The 17,008-nt window shown below is 42.8% G+C and overlaps 1 protein-coding gene across 10 annotated transcripts in view; it reads right to left on the reverse strand.

Annotated features, from left to right (window-relative positions):
* LOC129826113 (voltage-dependent N-type calcium channel subunit alpha-1B-like) overlaps positions 1–16,944 on the reverse strand; it is a 149,136-nt gene extending 132,192 nt beyond the window's left edge. For all 10 annotated transcript variants that reach the window (XM_055886457.1, XM_055886454.1, XM_055886450.1 and 7 more), the window contains exons 1-3: positions 15,667–16,944; positions 13,155–13,260; positions 9,714–9,853 (exon numbers count right to left, since the gene is read on the reverse strand). In XM_055886457.1, the coding sequence (XP_055742432.1) occupies positions 9,714–9,853; positions 13,155–13,260; positions 15,667–15,926 (506 nt within the window). In that variant the 5' untranslated portion in view covers positions 15,927–16,944. The remainder of the gene's footprint in view (positions 1–9,713; positions 9,854–13,154; positions 13,261–15,666) is intronic.
* Between the last annotated feature and the right edge of the window lie 64 nt (positions 16,945–17,008).

The following is a 17,008-nucleotide window of genomic DNA, read 5'->3' on the forward strand; positions in this document are numbered from 1 at the left end:
CTCTCTCTCTCGCTCTCTGTCTCTCTCTCTCTCGCGCTCTCTGTCTCTCGCTCTCTACAGACCCCACATCCCTCAGCTCTACTGCTCACTGCTCCCTTCCCTCTCTCTCTGTCTCTCGCTCTCTACAGACCCCACATCCCTCAACTCTACTGCTCACTGCTCCCTTCCTCTCTCTCGCTCTCTGTCTCTCTCTCTCTCTCTCGCGCTCTCTCTCTCTCTCTGTCTCTCTCTCTCTCGCTCTCTGTCTCTCTGTCTCTCGCTCTCTGTCTCTCGCTCTCTGTCTCTCTCTCTCTCGCGCTCTCTGTCTCTCGCTCTCTATATACCCCACATCCCTCAGCTCTACTGCTCACTGCTCCCTTCCCTCTCTCTCTGTCTCTCTCTCTCTACAGACCCCACATCCCTCAGCTCTACTGCTCACTGCTCCCTTCCCTCTCTCTCTGTCTCTCTCTCTCTACATACCCCACATCCCTCAACTCTACTGCTCACTGCTCCCTTCCTCTCTCTCGCTCTCTGTCTCTGTCTCTCTCTCTCTCGCTCTCTGTCTCTCTCTCTCTCGCTCTCTGTCTCTCTCTCTCTCGCTCTCTGTCTCTCGCTCTCGCTCTCTGTCTCTCTCTCGCTCTCTGTCTCTCTCTCTCTCGCGCTCTCTGTCTCTCGCTCTCTACAGACCCCACATCCCTCAGCTCTATAGCTCACTGCTGCTCCCCTCTTTCTCTCTCTCTCTCTCTCTCTCTACAACCTCAGTCATCACTTTTCACTAGGGCTGGCACAATTACCGTAACCATCAGTTATGGATAACGACCATCATGGAAATAAAATAACCGTCATAAAAACAGTCTTGGAACCTCTTACCCTGGCAATTTGACTGGTAAACTCATGGTGGCACTTGCAATGGCTGCCTGGTATTTGGTAATGTAGAAGGTTCATCCAAATGATGTTAACTGATGTAACTCATGCAATGGAATGTATTTTTTGTAATGTCATTTGAGTTGAATCAACAAATCACAGCACATATTTTAGCACATATTTTACTTCCTGTTTTGCTCCTGTGGGTACAATTGCAATGGCTGCCAGTCCAACCATTATGCCATCATTGACTTGAATGGGGACGCCCGTTCTATTCATTCTATTCCTATGGCAGCACATGCAGTCAGGAGCGGAGGAGAAGTGGTGAAGCAGAGTGCCCCCAGCAGACGAAGTGTGTTGGAGGTTAGTGCAGGTGTTAGTTGGATTGTAGAATGTTGTTGATGTTGCAACTCTGCCTGTCTGCCCAGCATTCCCCCAATTAATTATCTGTAACGAGCTGTCTCGAGCCCTAACAAACAGCAGAATCAAGATAAGGTTTCTCTCAACAACAGAAAACTATTGTCACCATCTGATGGGAAATGGAGGTGGTTCTGTTATAATCTCCACCCGGCACAGCCAGAAGAGGACTGGCCACCCCTCATAGCCTGGTTCCTCTCTAGGTTTCTTCCTAGGTTTTGGCCATTCTAGGGAGTTTTTCCTAGCCACCGTGCTTCTACACCTGCATTCTAGCTGTTTGGGGTTTTAGGCTGGGTTTCTGTACAGCACTTCGAGATATTATCTGATGTACGAAGGGCTATATAAAATAAAATTGATTGATTGATTGGTTAGTTGATTGATTCCTCTTTTGTTTCACAATATGATTTTTTATTTTTATAAATAAACATCTGCCCCATTGTACAAGGCATATTACCAGCGGACTTGTTAAATGAGGACAGTCACAGTGGCATCGCTCCATCCATTGTTATCTAGTATAAACCTATCATTGTGTTCAAGTTGCCTAAGTTCTTTTGTTGCTGTTCTACAATCTTGCATTATGGCTGTTCTATTTTTCTGCCAACGAAATACATTTTTTTGCAGCAGTTGCACTTCCTGAACCAATCTCCTGGTTTCTCTATCCTGCTCTGTTTAAAGACCTTGGGGAGTATATTACGTTGCTGTTGGATCCTCAATGGACCTTTACTTGTCAATACTGGTCGAAGTCATTGGATTGAATCAATCTCTGTGAAATGTGATGTACCATTGGGATGTGTTGGGAAGCTTTATGAACCAGTCTATCATGGCTGTAGTTGTAAAATGACTATTATAAAAACTTTTAGAGACATTTTTAAATGTAACTTTTCATGTCTAGGTCTTGAGTCTAGAAGTGTTTGACTAGTAGTGTATGTGCATGTAGTGTATAGTACTGCACTGTATACAATATTTCTCAGATGTCTGAGAGACAGTGGGTAAGCAGTCTGAATAACTGGTGGACATTTGAGCGTGACAACTGATATATTGCTGGCAGAAGTGAACAGTAGGGCTGTGACAAGTCATGGAATTTTGGATGATGGTAATTGGCCAGCCAAATGACCACAGTCACCGTTACAACCGTTCGAATACAAAAGTACATTTTCCAGAAAGACAATAACCCCAAGCACACATCAAAATCCACAAAAGAATTGTTAATTGACCACAAAATCAGATCTCAGACTCCGCAGTTGAACCCCATTGAAAACCTGTGGTTTGAATTGAAGAGTGCAGACAAAGGATATCAAGGATCGGGAAAGATTCTGTATAGAGGAATGGTCTAAGATCCCTCCCCAAGCGTTCTCCAATCTCATAAAACATTTTAGAAAAAGGCTCAGTGCCGTTATCCTTGCAAGGGGAGGGTGCTGGAGTATTGAAAACTGGAGATGCAATCATTTTGACCCCTATCTTGTCAAGATTTTTTTAAATTACTTGTTAAAAATAAATATTCTCTGAGCAATTGTATTAGTATAAAATAATATAATTTTCCCATTAAGGGAGCCAATAATTCCGGACCTCACTGAATGCTCTTATTAGCAACACCCAACGTCTTATTGGAACATTTGATTTGATTTACAGGGCTGGCCCTGCCTGTGGGAGCTCAATACAAGCCCATTAATTCACAGACCCCCACATCTGATTACCATCAGCACCAGCACATGAAACATGGCCCACGCGTGTCCTGGGGCCAAACGTGTGCAAGATCTTCATCTTCTTAATAAATTCATCACCATTAACGGAACACTATTTGTACACAACAATACTGTTACAAATAGAAAATTCACACCTAACGTTATGGTACACAATCACTGCTTTTACTTATAAGGTAGCTGTAGCTGATCTGAAATGTATGGCGTCCTTGGTATTGACTTTATACCTGCTTCAAGTACTCATATCCCAGGGAATGGTAAGAATGGGTTTCATTAATAATCAGTGAGGCAGCAATGGTAATTACTATGGCGATTGGTTTCCTGCTAGGCACACCCTGTAGTTACAGCCATAGGGATAGCATGCAGCGCTTTGATGTGCATGCAGCACATGGTGATCCAATAGCTGTCAGAGACTGACACCATGGATCAATCACTCACTGTAGCATGGCACTGATAACAGGGCCAGACTGCTCCTGTAAAGGCTTTCATCCACCACAGCCCTTCAGTTATGGTTATCATGTCAGGCTGCTCTGCCCCAATTTCAATCAGCCCTGCCTCCCCTCCTTCCTCCCCATGCAGCCCTATCCACAAGTAGTGGCAGTGAATATGGAAGCAGAGCAGAATGATGCCCTGTGTGTTCAGTGATGGTGACAGGTCCATGTAGAGGCTGTGACAAGCTGTCAATAGCCCTAACCTTTCCCTAACAACACACTGTATTGACAGACAGACCGCTCGCTGCCTTTGTCTCTACAGCTCTCTCTCACACACACGGCTTTGTGTGACGGTTACTCTGAAACAAGACCAGTTCCAGGAATTGGTCGTATTACATTGCCCCTGGTTGGTTCCCCGTACGTCCACTGAGGAAGAACAAAAGGTTGGAACACTGAGATTGACTTCCAAGTGGGTGGAGTAGGGCTCCCAGAGAATTGGTTTATTGCAATTGGGTGTCAAAGCTGATGTAAGCCCCAATAGATGGGCCAAATAAATGTCAGAGTCAATAGGTACAGCAAGCCAGGACACTCCCTGGTGATGCGAGCAACTCCCCGAGGACTCTCTCCAGCGTAACAGCATCTTCGTCATTACCCCTCCTCCAGTCTCCTCCACTCTCTCCTCGTCCCCTTCATCTTTTCCCTCATGGTCCCTCACTGAAAGCCTACGGTAGTTACCTCATGCTCCTCTCCCACCCGTAGTTCCACTCCTATTGTCTCACTGATATTCTAGCTACAACACGCAAGCGCTTCTACTTTTGTGGCCCTCTTCTTTTTTTTGCAAATATACTGCCGTTCTATGGTATAGTTTACCATAGCATCCTGTATTGTTGCCCTGAATATCTATTCCAGACAATATGTGTTAAACCACTGCAAATAAAATAAAATGTTATTTGTCATACAACAGTGAAATGCTAACTTACAAGCCCGTAACCAATAATGCTTAAAAAAAAAGTGTTTAGTGTTGAGCAAAAAATAGATATTGTAAAAATTTGAAAATAAAAGTAACAAATAATTAAACTGCAGCAGTAAAATAACAATAACAAGGCTATATATAGGAGGGAACTGGTAGTCGAGGAAATATGTACATATAGGTAGAGTTAAAGTGACTATGCGTAGATAATAAACAGAGAGTAGCAGCAGCGTAAAAGAGGGGTCTGGGTAGCCCTTTTATTAGCTGTTCAGGGGTCTTATGGCTTGGGGGTAGAATCTGTTAAGAAGCCTCTGACACCGCCTGGTATAGAGGTCCAGAATGGCAGGAAGCTTGGCCCCAGTGATATACAGGACCGTACGCGGTCGGAGGACGAGCAGTTGCCATACCAGGCAGTGATGCAACCAGTCAGGATGCTCTCAATGGTGCAGCTGTAAAACCTTTTGATGTGATGTGGACACCAAGGAACTTGAAGATCTCAACCTGCGCCACTGCAGCTCCGTCAATGAGAATGGGGGCGTGCTCGGTCGTCTTTTTCCTGTAGTCCACAATCATCTCCTTTTTCTTGATCACGTTGAGGGAGAGGTTGTTGTCCTGGCACCACACGGCCAGGTCTCTGACCTCCTCCCTGTAGGCTTTCTCATCGTTGTTGGTGATCAGGCCTACCACTGTTGTGTCATCGGCAAACTTGATGATGGTGTTGGCGTCGTGCCTTGAAATGCAGTCATGATTGAACAGGGAGTACAGGAGGGGACAGAGCACGCACCCCTGATGGGCCTCTGTATTGAGGATCAGCGTGATGGATGTTGTTACCTACCCTTACCACCTGGGTACGGCAGGTCAGGAAGTCCAGGATCCAGTTGCAGAGGGAGGTCTTTAGTCCCAGGGTCCTTAGATTAGTGATGAGCTTTGAGGGCACTATTGTGTTGAAAGCTGAGCTGTAGTCAAAGAATGGCATTCTCACATACAGTTGATGTCGGAAGTTTACATACACCTTAGCCAAATACATTCAAACTCAGCTTTTCACAATTCCTGACATTTAATCCTAGTAAAAATTCCCTGTTTTAGGTCAGTTAGGATCACCACTTTATTTTAAGAGTGTGAAATGTCAGAATAATAGTAGAGAGATGTCACGTTCGTCGTATGAACCGGACCAAGTTGCAGCATGGTATGCGTACATTCTTCTTTATTACAGAAAGAACACTGAACAAACTAACAAAACAACAAAACAAACAAAACGTGAAGCTATATGAATAGTGCAGACAGGCAACTAAACATAGAATAAGAACCCACCAACACCAAAGGGTAAATGGCTACCTAAATAGGATCCCCAATCAGAGAAACGATAAACAGCTGCCTCTGATTGGGAACCATATCAGGCCACCATAAACATACAAATACCTAGACCTACAAAACCCTAGACATACAAAAACCCTACACAATACAAAACCCCTAGACAATTCTTAAAACTAGCATAATCCACCCTAGTCACACCCTGACCTAACCAAAATCTAAAGAAAACATAGATATCTCAGGTCAGGGCGTGACAAGATAATTATTTCTTTCAGCTTTTATTTCTTTCATCACATTCCCAGTCGGTCAGAAGTTTCAATTAGTATTTGGTAGCATTGCCTTTACATTGTTTAACTTGTGTCAAACGTTTCAGGTAGCCTTCCACAAGCTTCCCACAATAAGTTGGGTGAATTTTGGCCCATTCCTCCTGACAGAACTGGTGTAACTGAGTCAGGTTTGTAGGCCTCCTTGCTCACACACGCTATTTCAGTTCTGCCCACAAATTTTCTATAGGATTGTGGTCAGGGCTTTGTGATGGTCACTCCAATACCTTGACTTTGTTGTCCTTAATTAAGCCATTTTGCCACAACTTTGGAAGTATGCTTGGGGTCATTGTCCATTTGGAAGACCCATTTGCGACCAAGCTTTAACTTCCTGACTGATGTCACCACCTCTTTAAGGAATACCTAGGATAGGATAAAGTAATCCTTCTAACACCCCCCCCCCCCCCCCCCCCTTAAAAGAGTTAGATGCACTATTGTAAAGTGGTTGTTCCAATGGATATCATAAGGTGAATGCACCAATTTGTAAGTCGCTCTGGATAAGAGCGTCTGCTAAATGACTTAAATGTAATGTAAATGATGTCTTGAGATGTTGCTTCAATATATCCACATCATTTCAATTCCTCATGATGCCATCTGTTTTGTGAACTGCACCAGTCCCTCCTGCAGTAAAGCACCCCCACAACATGATGCTGCCACCCCCGTGCTTCACAGTTGGGATGATGTTCTTCGTCTTGCAAGCCTCCCCCTTTTTCCTCCCAACATAACAATGGTCATTATGGCCAAATCATTATATTTTTGTTTCATCAGACCAGAGGACATTTCTCCAAAAAGTACGATCTTCTTCCCCATGTGCAGTTGCAAACTGTAGTCTGGCTTTTTAATGGCAGTTTTGGAGCAGTGGCTTCTTCCTTGCTGAACGCCCTTTCAAGTTATGTCAATATAGGACTCATTTTACTGTGGATGCAGATACCTTTGTACCTGTTTCCTCCAGGTGCTTCACAAGGTCCTTTGCTGTTGTTCTGGGATTTATTTTTACTTTTCGCACCAAAGTATGTTCATATCTAGGAGACAGAACGCATCTCCTTCCTGAGCAGTCTGACGCCATGGTATTTATTCTTGCATACTATTGTTTGTACAGATGAACGTGGTACCTTCAGGCATTTGGAAATTGCTCCCAAGGATGAACCAGACTTGTGGAGGTCTAGAATTGTTTTTCTGAGGTCTTGGCTGATTTATTTTGATTTTCCCATGATGTCAAGCAGAGGCACTGAGTTTGAAGGTAGGCCTTGAAATACATCCACAGGTACACCTCCAATTGACTCAAATGATGTAAATTAGCCTATCAGAAGCTTCTAAAGCCTCATTTTCAGGAATTTTCCAAGCTGTTTAAAGGCACAGTCAACTTAGTTTATGTAAACTTCTGATCAACTGGAATTGTGATACAGTGAATTATAAGTGAAATAATCTGTCTGTAAACAATTGTTCAATTGTTCTAATGACTCAATCCTAAGTGTATGTAAACTTCCGACTTCAACTGTAGGTGTTCCTTTTGTTCAGGTGGGAAAGGGCAGTGTTGAGTGCAATAGAGATTGCATCGTCTGTGGATCTGTTGAGGCGGTATGCAAATTGGAGTGGGTCTTGGGTTTCTGGGATAATGGTGTTGATGTGAGCCATGACCAGCCTTTCAAAGCACTTCATGGCAACAGACATGAGTGCGACGGGTCGGTAGTCATTTACGCAGGTTACCTTAGTGTTCTTGGGCACAGGGACTATGGTGGTCTGCTTGAAACATGTTGGTATTACAGACTCAATCAGGGAAAGGTTGAAAATGTCAGTGAAGACACTTGCCAGTTGTCAGGTCATGCTCGGCGTATACATCCTGATAATCCGTCTAGCCCTGCGGCCTTGTGAATGTTGACCTGTTTAAAGGTCTTACTCACATCGGCTATGGAGAGCGTGATCACACAGTCGTCCGGAACAGCTGATGCTCTCACGCATGTTTCAGTGTTACTTGCCTCGAAGCAAGCATTGAAGTAATTTAGCTCATCTGGTAGACTCGTGTCATTGGGCAGCTCGCGGCTTTGCTTCCCTTTGTAGTCTGTAATAGTTTGCAAGCCCTGCCACATCCGACGAGCATCGGAGCCGGTGGAGTACGATTCAATCTTAATCCTCTATTGACGTTTTGCCTGTTTGATGGTTCGTCTGAGGGCATAGCAGGATTTCATATAAGCTTCCGGGTTAGAGTCCCACTTGAAATCGGCAGCTCTACCCTTTAGCTCAGTGCGGATGTTGCCTGTAATCCATGGCTTCTGGTTTGGGTATGAAAATACAGTCACTGTGGGGACGACGTCATCGATGCACTTATTGATGAAGCCAGTGAATGATGTGGTGTACTCTTCAATGCCATCGGAGTAATACGGGAACATACTCCAGTCTGAGCTAGCAAAACAGTCCTGTAGCTTAGCATCTGCTTCATCTGACCACTTTCTTATTGACCGAGTCACTGGTGCTTCCTGCTTTAGTTTTTGCTTGTAAACAGGAATCAGGATATAATTATGGTCAGATTTGCCAAATGGAAGTTGAGGAAGAGCTTTGTAAGTATCTCTGTGTGTGGAGTAAAGGTGATCTAGAGTTGTTCTCCCCCCTCTGGTTGCACATTTAACATGTTGGTAGAAATTAGGTAAAACGGATTTGAGTTTCTCTGCATTAAAGTCCCTGGCCACTAGGAGCGCCGCCTCTGGATGAGCGTTTTCCTGTTTGCTTATGGCCGTATACAGCTCATTGAGTGCGGTCTTAGTGCCAGCATCGGTTTGTGGTGGTATATAGACAGCTACTAAAAATAAAGATGAAAACTCTCTTGGTGAATAGTGTGCTCTACAGTTTATGATAAGATACTCTACCTCGGGCGAGCAAAACCTTGAGACTTCCTTAGATTTCGTGCACAACCTGTTGTTTACAAATATACATAGACCGTCACCCCTTGTCTTTACCAGACGCCACTGTTCTATCCTGCCGAAAAAAAATTAAAACCCGCCAGCTGTATGTTATTCATGTTGTCGTTTAGCCACGACTCAGTGAAACATAAGATATTACAGTTTTTAATGTCCCATTGGTAGGATATACGTGATCGTAGTTTGTCTATTTTTTTATCGTTTGATTGTTCGTTGGCTAATAGGACCGATGGTAGAGGTAGATTACCCTCTTGGCTACGGATCCTTACAAGGCACCCAGACCTTCGTCCACGATACCTCCGTCTCTTTCTCCTGCGAATGACGGGGATGAGGGTCTTGTTGGGCATCTGAATTAAATCCTTCCCATCCGTCTCGTTGATGAAAAAGTATTCCTCCAGTACGAGGTGAGTAATCGCTGTCCTGATATATAGAAGCTATTTTCAGTCATAAGACACGGTGGCAGAAACATTATGTACAAAATAAGTTACAAATAATGTGAAAAAACATACATAATAGCACAATTGGTTACGGGATCATAAAACGGCAGCCATCTCCTTCGGCGCCATTCTCATGCATATATACAGTTATGTCTAAAAGAAGAGGATGATCGATCCAATGAATTTCAGCCATTCCCAGTGTCTCCAGTGCATCACAATTCATCATGATCATAAGAAATGTTAAATGAAACACACAACACACATACCACACACATTAACATTGTGCTTTCTCATTAATCTACTCAGGATCAGGTCTGTCATTTTAAAGCAGTGTGAACATTTAGCATGAGCCATTAGCTCAGTACTCACCCTGTTAGCACCACCACAAAGTCCATTACATTCCAGCCATTCCGGAGATAGGAGCCTTTGTGAAACGCAAAGCCAAGGGCGATGATCTTAATGCCAGCTTCAAAACAAAATATTCCAATAAAATAGGGCTCTGTGTCGTCCTGTTAAGACAAGAGAGGCTGAGAATGTAAGTGAACATTGATATCCATCATCATTAGTTTATAATGTGATTTTTGGGCTGAATGTGAGTTAAAAGGCAATTTGATGGGTTAATATCATGATGGAGTGAGTCACGTCAATATTTCAGACAGAGCCTTGGTCTATCTGGGGGAGCGGATCAATTAGTGGGTGCAGCTGTGAGGCACTTTGCCTGAAGGGAGTGACATTTCATTCTTAAAACAACCAGTGTGCCTCAACCAGCTAAGTCTATTTGACTGGGTGGAGGAGCTCACAGCAATGACCCTTTTAATGGCACGACTTAACAACAGAGTTCAATAGGGAACCTAAAGTGTCTGTAAGCAGGGGGATCAAAGTCACCTCTGTGTGATACTGGTTAGCTGACTGAGCACAACTGCTGAGAAACCCCAGCTGCCTGCATGGGTAACCCCCCCCCCCCCTCCCCATGAACTTGCTGATGGGTTGTGTCATTCAAATCTGTAATACTAGTACTGTACAGTGCCTTGCAAAAGTATTCACCCCCCTTGGCAAAGTATTCACCCCCCTTTTTCCTACTTTATTGCATTACAACCTGTAATTTAAATTGATTCTTATTTGGATTTCATGTAATGGACATACTCAAAATTGCACAAATTGGTGAAGTGACATTTTAAAAAATTACTTGTTTCAAAAAATTCAAAAAAAATTCAAACTGAAAAGTGGTGCATGCGTATGTATTCACCCCCTTTGCTATGAAGCCCCTAAATAAGATCTGGGGCAACCAATTGCCTTCAGAAGTCACATAATAAGTTAAATAAAGTCCACCTGTGTGCAATCTAAGTGATCACATGATATTTCACATGATCTCAGTAGATATCTTAGGGCTTCTTTTTTGTTAATTTCCGCCTACTGAAGTGCCCAAAGTAAACTGCCTGTTGCTCAGGCCCTGAGTTTGTAGAAATGTTAAAATAATGTAGGAGACTATAACACAATAGATATGGTAGGAGAAAATCCAAAGAAAAACCAACCGGAATCTTTTTGTTTTTGAGAGACCAAGCTCATACAATGGAAAGTATAGGGGCATTCTGAATTCCAGCTCCCAGGATGCAATTCCTATGGCTTCCACAGGGTGTCAGCATTCTATGTGCAAGGTTTCAGGCGTGTAACTTCCAAAACAAATAAGAAATATGAGTTTTAGTACAGGGACACAGTCTTGGGAATTCGTGTTTGGGCTCGCGATAAAGACAAGACGCACCTGCTAAAATCGGTTTCCTATTGAACATACTTCTTTCTGTAAGAAATATTATAGTTTGATTACATTTTAGGGTATCTGACGAGTAAATAGAAATGTATTTTGACTTGTTGAAAGAAAGTCTAGCGGTAGATTTTCGGATTCGTTTCTCTGCATGTTGAACGAGTGGATTACTAAAATCGATGGCGCCAACTAATTAAACTTTTTGAGATATAAAAAAGGATTTTATCTAACAAAATGACACTACATGTTATAGCTGGGAACCTTTGGATGACAAATCAGAGGAAGACTTTCAAAAAGTTAGTGCATATTTAATCGCTATTTGTGAATTTTTGAAACCAGTGCAGGTGGAAGAATATTTTGATGTGTGGCGCCGTCCTCAAACAATCGCATGGCATGCTTTCGCTGTAATGGCTACTGTAAATCGTACAGTGCATTTATATTAACAAGAATTTAAGCTTTCAACCCATATAAGACACTTGTATGTACCTAAATGTTTAATAACCATCATTTTTATGATTATTTACATGAATTGCACGCCCTCCAGTTTCACCGGAAGTTGTCCCGCTAGCGGGATTGCCTAGCCCAAACAGGATATACACCTGTTCTAAAAGGCCCCAGAGTCTGCAACACCACTAAGCAAGGGGCACCACCAAGCAAGCGGCACCATGAAGATCAAGGAACTCTCCAAACAGATCAGGGACAAAGTTGTGGAGAAGTACAGATCAGGGTTGGGTTATATAAAATGTCAGAAACTTTGAACATCCCACGGAGCACCATTTAATCCATTATTAAAAAATGGAAAGGATATGGCACCACAACAAACCTGCCAAGAGAGGACCGCCCACCAAAACTCGCGGACCAGGCAAGGAGGGCATTAATCAGAGAGGCAACACAGAGACCAAAGATAACCATGAAGGAGCTGCAAAGCTCCACAGCGGAGATTGGAGTATCTGTCCATAGAACCACTTTAAGCTGTACACTCCACAGAGTTGGGCTTTATGGAAGAGAGGCCAGAAAAAAAGCCATTGCTTAAAGTGAAAATTAACAAACACATTTGGTGTTCGCCAAAAGGCATGAAGAGACTCCCCAAACATATGGAAGAAGGTACTCTGGTTAGATGAGACTAAAATTCAGCTTTTGGCCATCAAGGAAAACGCTATGTCTGGTGCAAACCCAACACTTTTCATCACCCCAAGAACACCATCCCCACAGTGAAGCATGGTGGTGGCAGCATCATGTTGTGGGTTTGTTTTCATTGGCAGGGACTGGGAAACTGGTCAGAATTGAAGGAATGATGGATGGCGCTAAATACAGGGAAATTCTTGAGAGAAATCTTTTTTTCAGTCTTCAAGAGATTTGAGATTGGGACAGAGGTTCACCTTCCAGCAGGACAATGACCCTATGCATACTGCTAAAGCAACATCCGAGTGGTGTAAGGGGAAACATTTAAATGTATTGGAATGGCCTAGTCAAAGCCCAGACCTCAATCCAATTGAGAATCTGTGGTATGACTTAAAGATTGCTGTACATCAGTGGAACCCATCCAACTTGAACGGAGCTTGAGCAGTTTTTCCTTGAATAATGGGCAAAAATCCCAGTGGCTAGATGTTACAAGCTTATAGAGACATACCCCAAGAGACTTGCAGCTGCAATTGTATTGACCTTTTGACTCTACAAAGTATTGACTTTGGGGGAGGGCGGGGGGGTGAATAATTATGCACACTCAAGTTTTCTGTTTTTTTTGTCTTATTTCTTGTTTGTTTGACAAAAAAAATATTTTGCATCTTCAAAGTGGTAGGCATGTTGTGTAAATCAAATGATACAAACCCCTCAAAAATCTATTTTAATTCCAGGTTGTAAGGCAACAAAATAGGAAAAGTGGGGGGTGAATAATTTCGCCAGCCACTGTATATATATATATATTATTCCTGTATGTGAAAATATAATGACTGACACCTATTTTTCACTTGGAGAGAAGAGTGTAGTTAACCAATAATCAAATATGATATAATATTGGTATGGCACATATGACCCATGCAATGGTCACTTACCAAGCGCTCTGACATGGGGGTCTTGTCGCCGGCTGGTAGGTGCTGCTCCAATGCAAGGACGATGCAGTTGGCTATAATGGTGGCCAGGATCAGGTATTCAAATGGAGTGAGACAGTTAAGAAAAACATACTGTGTAATGTTAGGCATACAGTACCTACGATCATCAATATATTCTAACAGAGGAAGAAGATGAGGAGGAAGAGGAGGAGGAAGAAACAGAAGAATGGGACCTAGAGGAAGTAAAATTACCATATTAAAAAGCTCCTCAACAGTAGGTAGGTTAACCTAAATTATACAAGAGCTGAAGCCTAATGGCAAAGCATACACACAGTTATAAGTTACACTTTTAGAAAAAAGGGTTCCAACAAGGTTCTGCGGCTGTTCCCATAGGAGAGGCCTTTAAAGAACGGCTTTTGGTTCCAGGTAGAACTATTTTGGGTTCCATGCAGAACCCTCTGTGGAAAGGGTTCTACATGACATCCAAAAGGCTTCTACCTGGAACCAAAAGGCGTTCTTTAAAGGGTTCTCCTATGGGAACAGCCAAATAACCCTTTTTGGTTCTAGATAGCACCTTTTTTCCAAAATGTGATTTATCAGTTGAACTGGATCTCAACACTAAACATGACTGAGGGAACTGAGTGATTTATCAGTTGAACTGGATCTCAACACTAAACATGACTGAGGGAACTGAGTGATTTATCAGTTGAACTGGATCTCAACACTAAACATGACTGAGGGAACTGAGCGATTTATCAGTTGAACTGGATCTCAACACTAAACATGACTGAGGGAACTGAGTGATTTATCAGTTGAACTGGATCTCAACACTAAACATGACTGAGGGAACTGAGTGATTTATCAGTTGCTGACTTACATGATGTCTCAGCTGCTGTCCATGTCATCGCATGGTTGTTTATGGAGGCTATCTCCTCTGGAGACTGTGGTGCACAGAGGACTAGGGTCTTACCTCAGGCAATGGGCTACAGTACATCAACAGATAAAAACACATAATTCACTGGCTTAGGGCAGCTCAGGACTTTCTTGCTACAATGGCTCCCATGAACCTAGAATCTTAACTTAAGGGGGAAAACTACTGTGAAAGTGGCTTGAAAATGCACAGGTAAGCTAAAGGTTGAGAAGTGTTTACACAGCACCAGAGTTAAGTAATGGATGCGATTACACAAATGAATGTAAATGAATTGCAATACCTCACAGGTTCATTAACCCGATCTCATGAAACATGCTTCAGGGTTGACTGTTTCTCTAGGAGGCCTAAGCACAGCACAACGAGGTTGGTGGCAATCAGTGGAATGGTATCAAATACATCAAACACATGGTTTCCAGGTGTTTGATGCCATTCCATTTGCCCCGTTCCTACCATTATTATGAGCCGTCCTCCTGTTAGCAGCCTCCACTGATGCACAGGTTTCACAAGCTGCAGAGGATATCCTTCATTTGGTAAATTATACAAAATATCTAATTTCAACAGGTGGCTGCCATAATTTTTTTCAATATACTTCTACCTAGCATTTTATGGGACATAAATGACAATAATGATACATTTTGCCTTCAAAGAAACAAATTGGTTTTAGAAACTACGCTAAATGCACAACTCATTTCCATTCATTCTCATGGCTTATTGTTTTGATGAGACACGCATGCAGAATAGACTGTATCTGTTTATTAGACAACCTTCCCGCTAGCTTGCCATTTAGGCCTACTATTGAGCAGCATTTTGCACATGGGTAGATTCAGCACCTTGGAGAGCGCTTGTGCTGAAACGTTGCTTGGAGAGACTTGGTCTGAGAAACAAACGGATCGATACAGCAGTTATTTGATATGTAGCCTAACAGTGGCATAGTCCCCTGAGCAGACTATCACACAAGCTTGTTTAAAGGGTTATATACCGGAATCAAATACATTAGGCAAGTAGAAAGTAAAATGAGTATATGCCTCACCTATAATTTATGGTGCTTTACAAAACCAATAAAATTATCCTGCTGACAAGATTTTCACTGCACTGCCATTTGGGTTGAAAAAGAGAGATTTTTTTTTTTAAATACACCTCCAGCCTTCATGTTAATTGTTCTGTAGCCACGAATCAGAAACACCAATCTGACAGGTTCTTGGTAGGCAACTTAGCTGCATGTAGGCCTACCAGAGAGAGGATGCCAAAAGCTGGAGAAAACAGGAATCTTGCCAAAAAACGAAACAATATCACCTACAATAACCTATTGTAGTAGGTCTGAGAGAGTGGATATGGCTATACAGTCCTACTGAGAGTGGTTATACTGTACTACAAAGTCCAGTCAACAACTGGTTGTCCTCCATGCCATATCTTCTCATTGGCTACAGTAAATTAACTTAGATAATAATGCGCTGTAGTCTGGAACCTTGCCCCCTGTGCTTAATAACGTCAAGCCATTAAAACCCAAGTAGGCCTATAATGTTACAATAAAATAATGTAATGGTAGGAGAAATAGGCTAGGTTGTTTAAAGCAACAAAGGATATGGCCATTCTGTAATCTTTTTGGCATATTTCCGTATGATACAATCCTCACTAAAGATGAAGATGGACCGGTTGACAGTAAGACAGCTCTGCTTGACAGGGATGGGGTTGTAAATGGCCATTGTCCTGGCTCTTTGGGCCATTGATTGTTTGTACACCCTAGGGCCGCTTGGGGGGCCTGCTGGCCGACCTGCCCCCCTTGGTGGGCCCGCTTGACAGACCCCTCCACGCCGGTTGGATAGTTCCTCTTCGAATCGAGCCATTCTACAATCGCACAGATCTTACTGAAAAAATCAAAACTTAGACTAGATAAAAGATAGAGAAAAAGCATCACAACACACAGTTGTTCCAGCCTCGAGTTCCTTTCGGTGTATGTAATGTTCAAGAGGATATTCAACAAACATTCAAAAATAAAATGATGTCTTTTTCTTCAGATATTCTGTTGACTAGTCCCCGCCTTGTTACTTCCCATGCTTTCAATTGTCAAGATTTTCAAATGTAATGAAACCTGAAGGAGAAAGTTTATATTTCCATGTCAAATATTTGTCCATGGGTCTTCTTCTGGCTGAATGGCCACATATACGTAGCCTATAGCCTATCCCTTTTCACTGGGCTAAGCTTTAAAAACAGCCAGTTTAACATGTACAAATGTCGAGCAATAACAATTCGCACCATTCGCATAACGCATGCCATAAGGCGGGCTATGACTGCATAGCTCACTTACAATTAAGGTGCAAATAAAATAGATGCATTTATCTGGTTTATCCTCCTCGGTTGATTTGCCATTGCGCGTTTAAGTTTTTCTTTTGTATTACCTTACCCCACGTTCCTTATGAAAACGAGGTGCCTCACATGATCCGTTCCAATAATCTTCCTATTAATTCGGGCACGGTGTTACGAGAAAACACACGGTTGGCACCTCTGCTTCCGCTAAATCGCTCTCAGGCAATGTATAATGTAACCACTTTCTCCAGCCACTGCTCCTTATGAATCGGCACACGTGACTAAAAAGACGCCAGGCTTCACCTGTATCGTCTCTGTATCCATAGCACCAGGGAGAAAGAGGGAAGCAGCTCCTCTCTCGTTTTTTTCCCCCCTGAGCAGAATAATCACCGAAGTTGCTTGATAAATCGCATCAAACAATGCAAATGTAGAAATCATGAAGGACAACAAAATTAATCATTATTCATTTTTGTCATTCACTAGCATCCGCAATCTCCTGAGATGTTGTGGTCCTGGGCATCCTCCCTCCCTCTCAAGTATTGCTGCGTTTTGGGTTATCATGACCGGGTGGGGTAGCCGAGGCTACAGCAGAATATGACTGATGTTTATTCTTTGGTAAATG

The sequence above is a fragment of the Salvelinus fontinalis genome, chromosome 28 (assembly GCF_029448725.1).
Source record: "Salvelinus fontinalis isolate EN_2023a chromosome 28, ASM2944872v1, whole genome shotgun sequence".
Lineage (NCBI taxonomy): Eukaryota > Metazoa > Chordata > Actinopteri > Salmoniformes > Salmonidae > Salvelinus > Salvelinus fontinalis.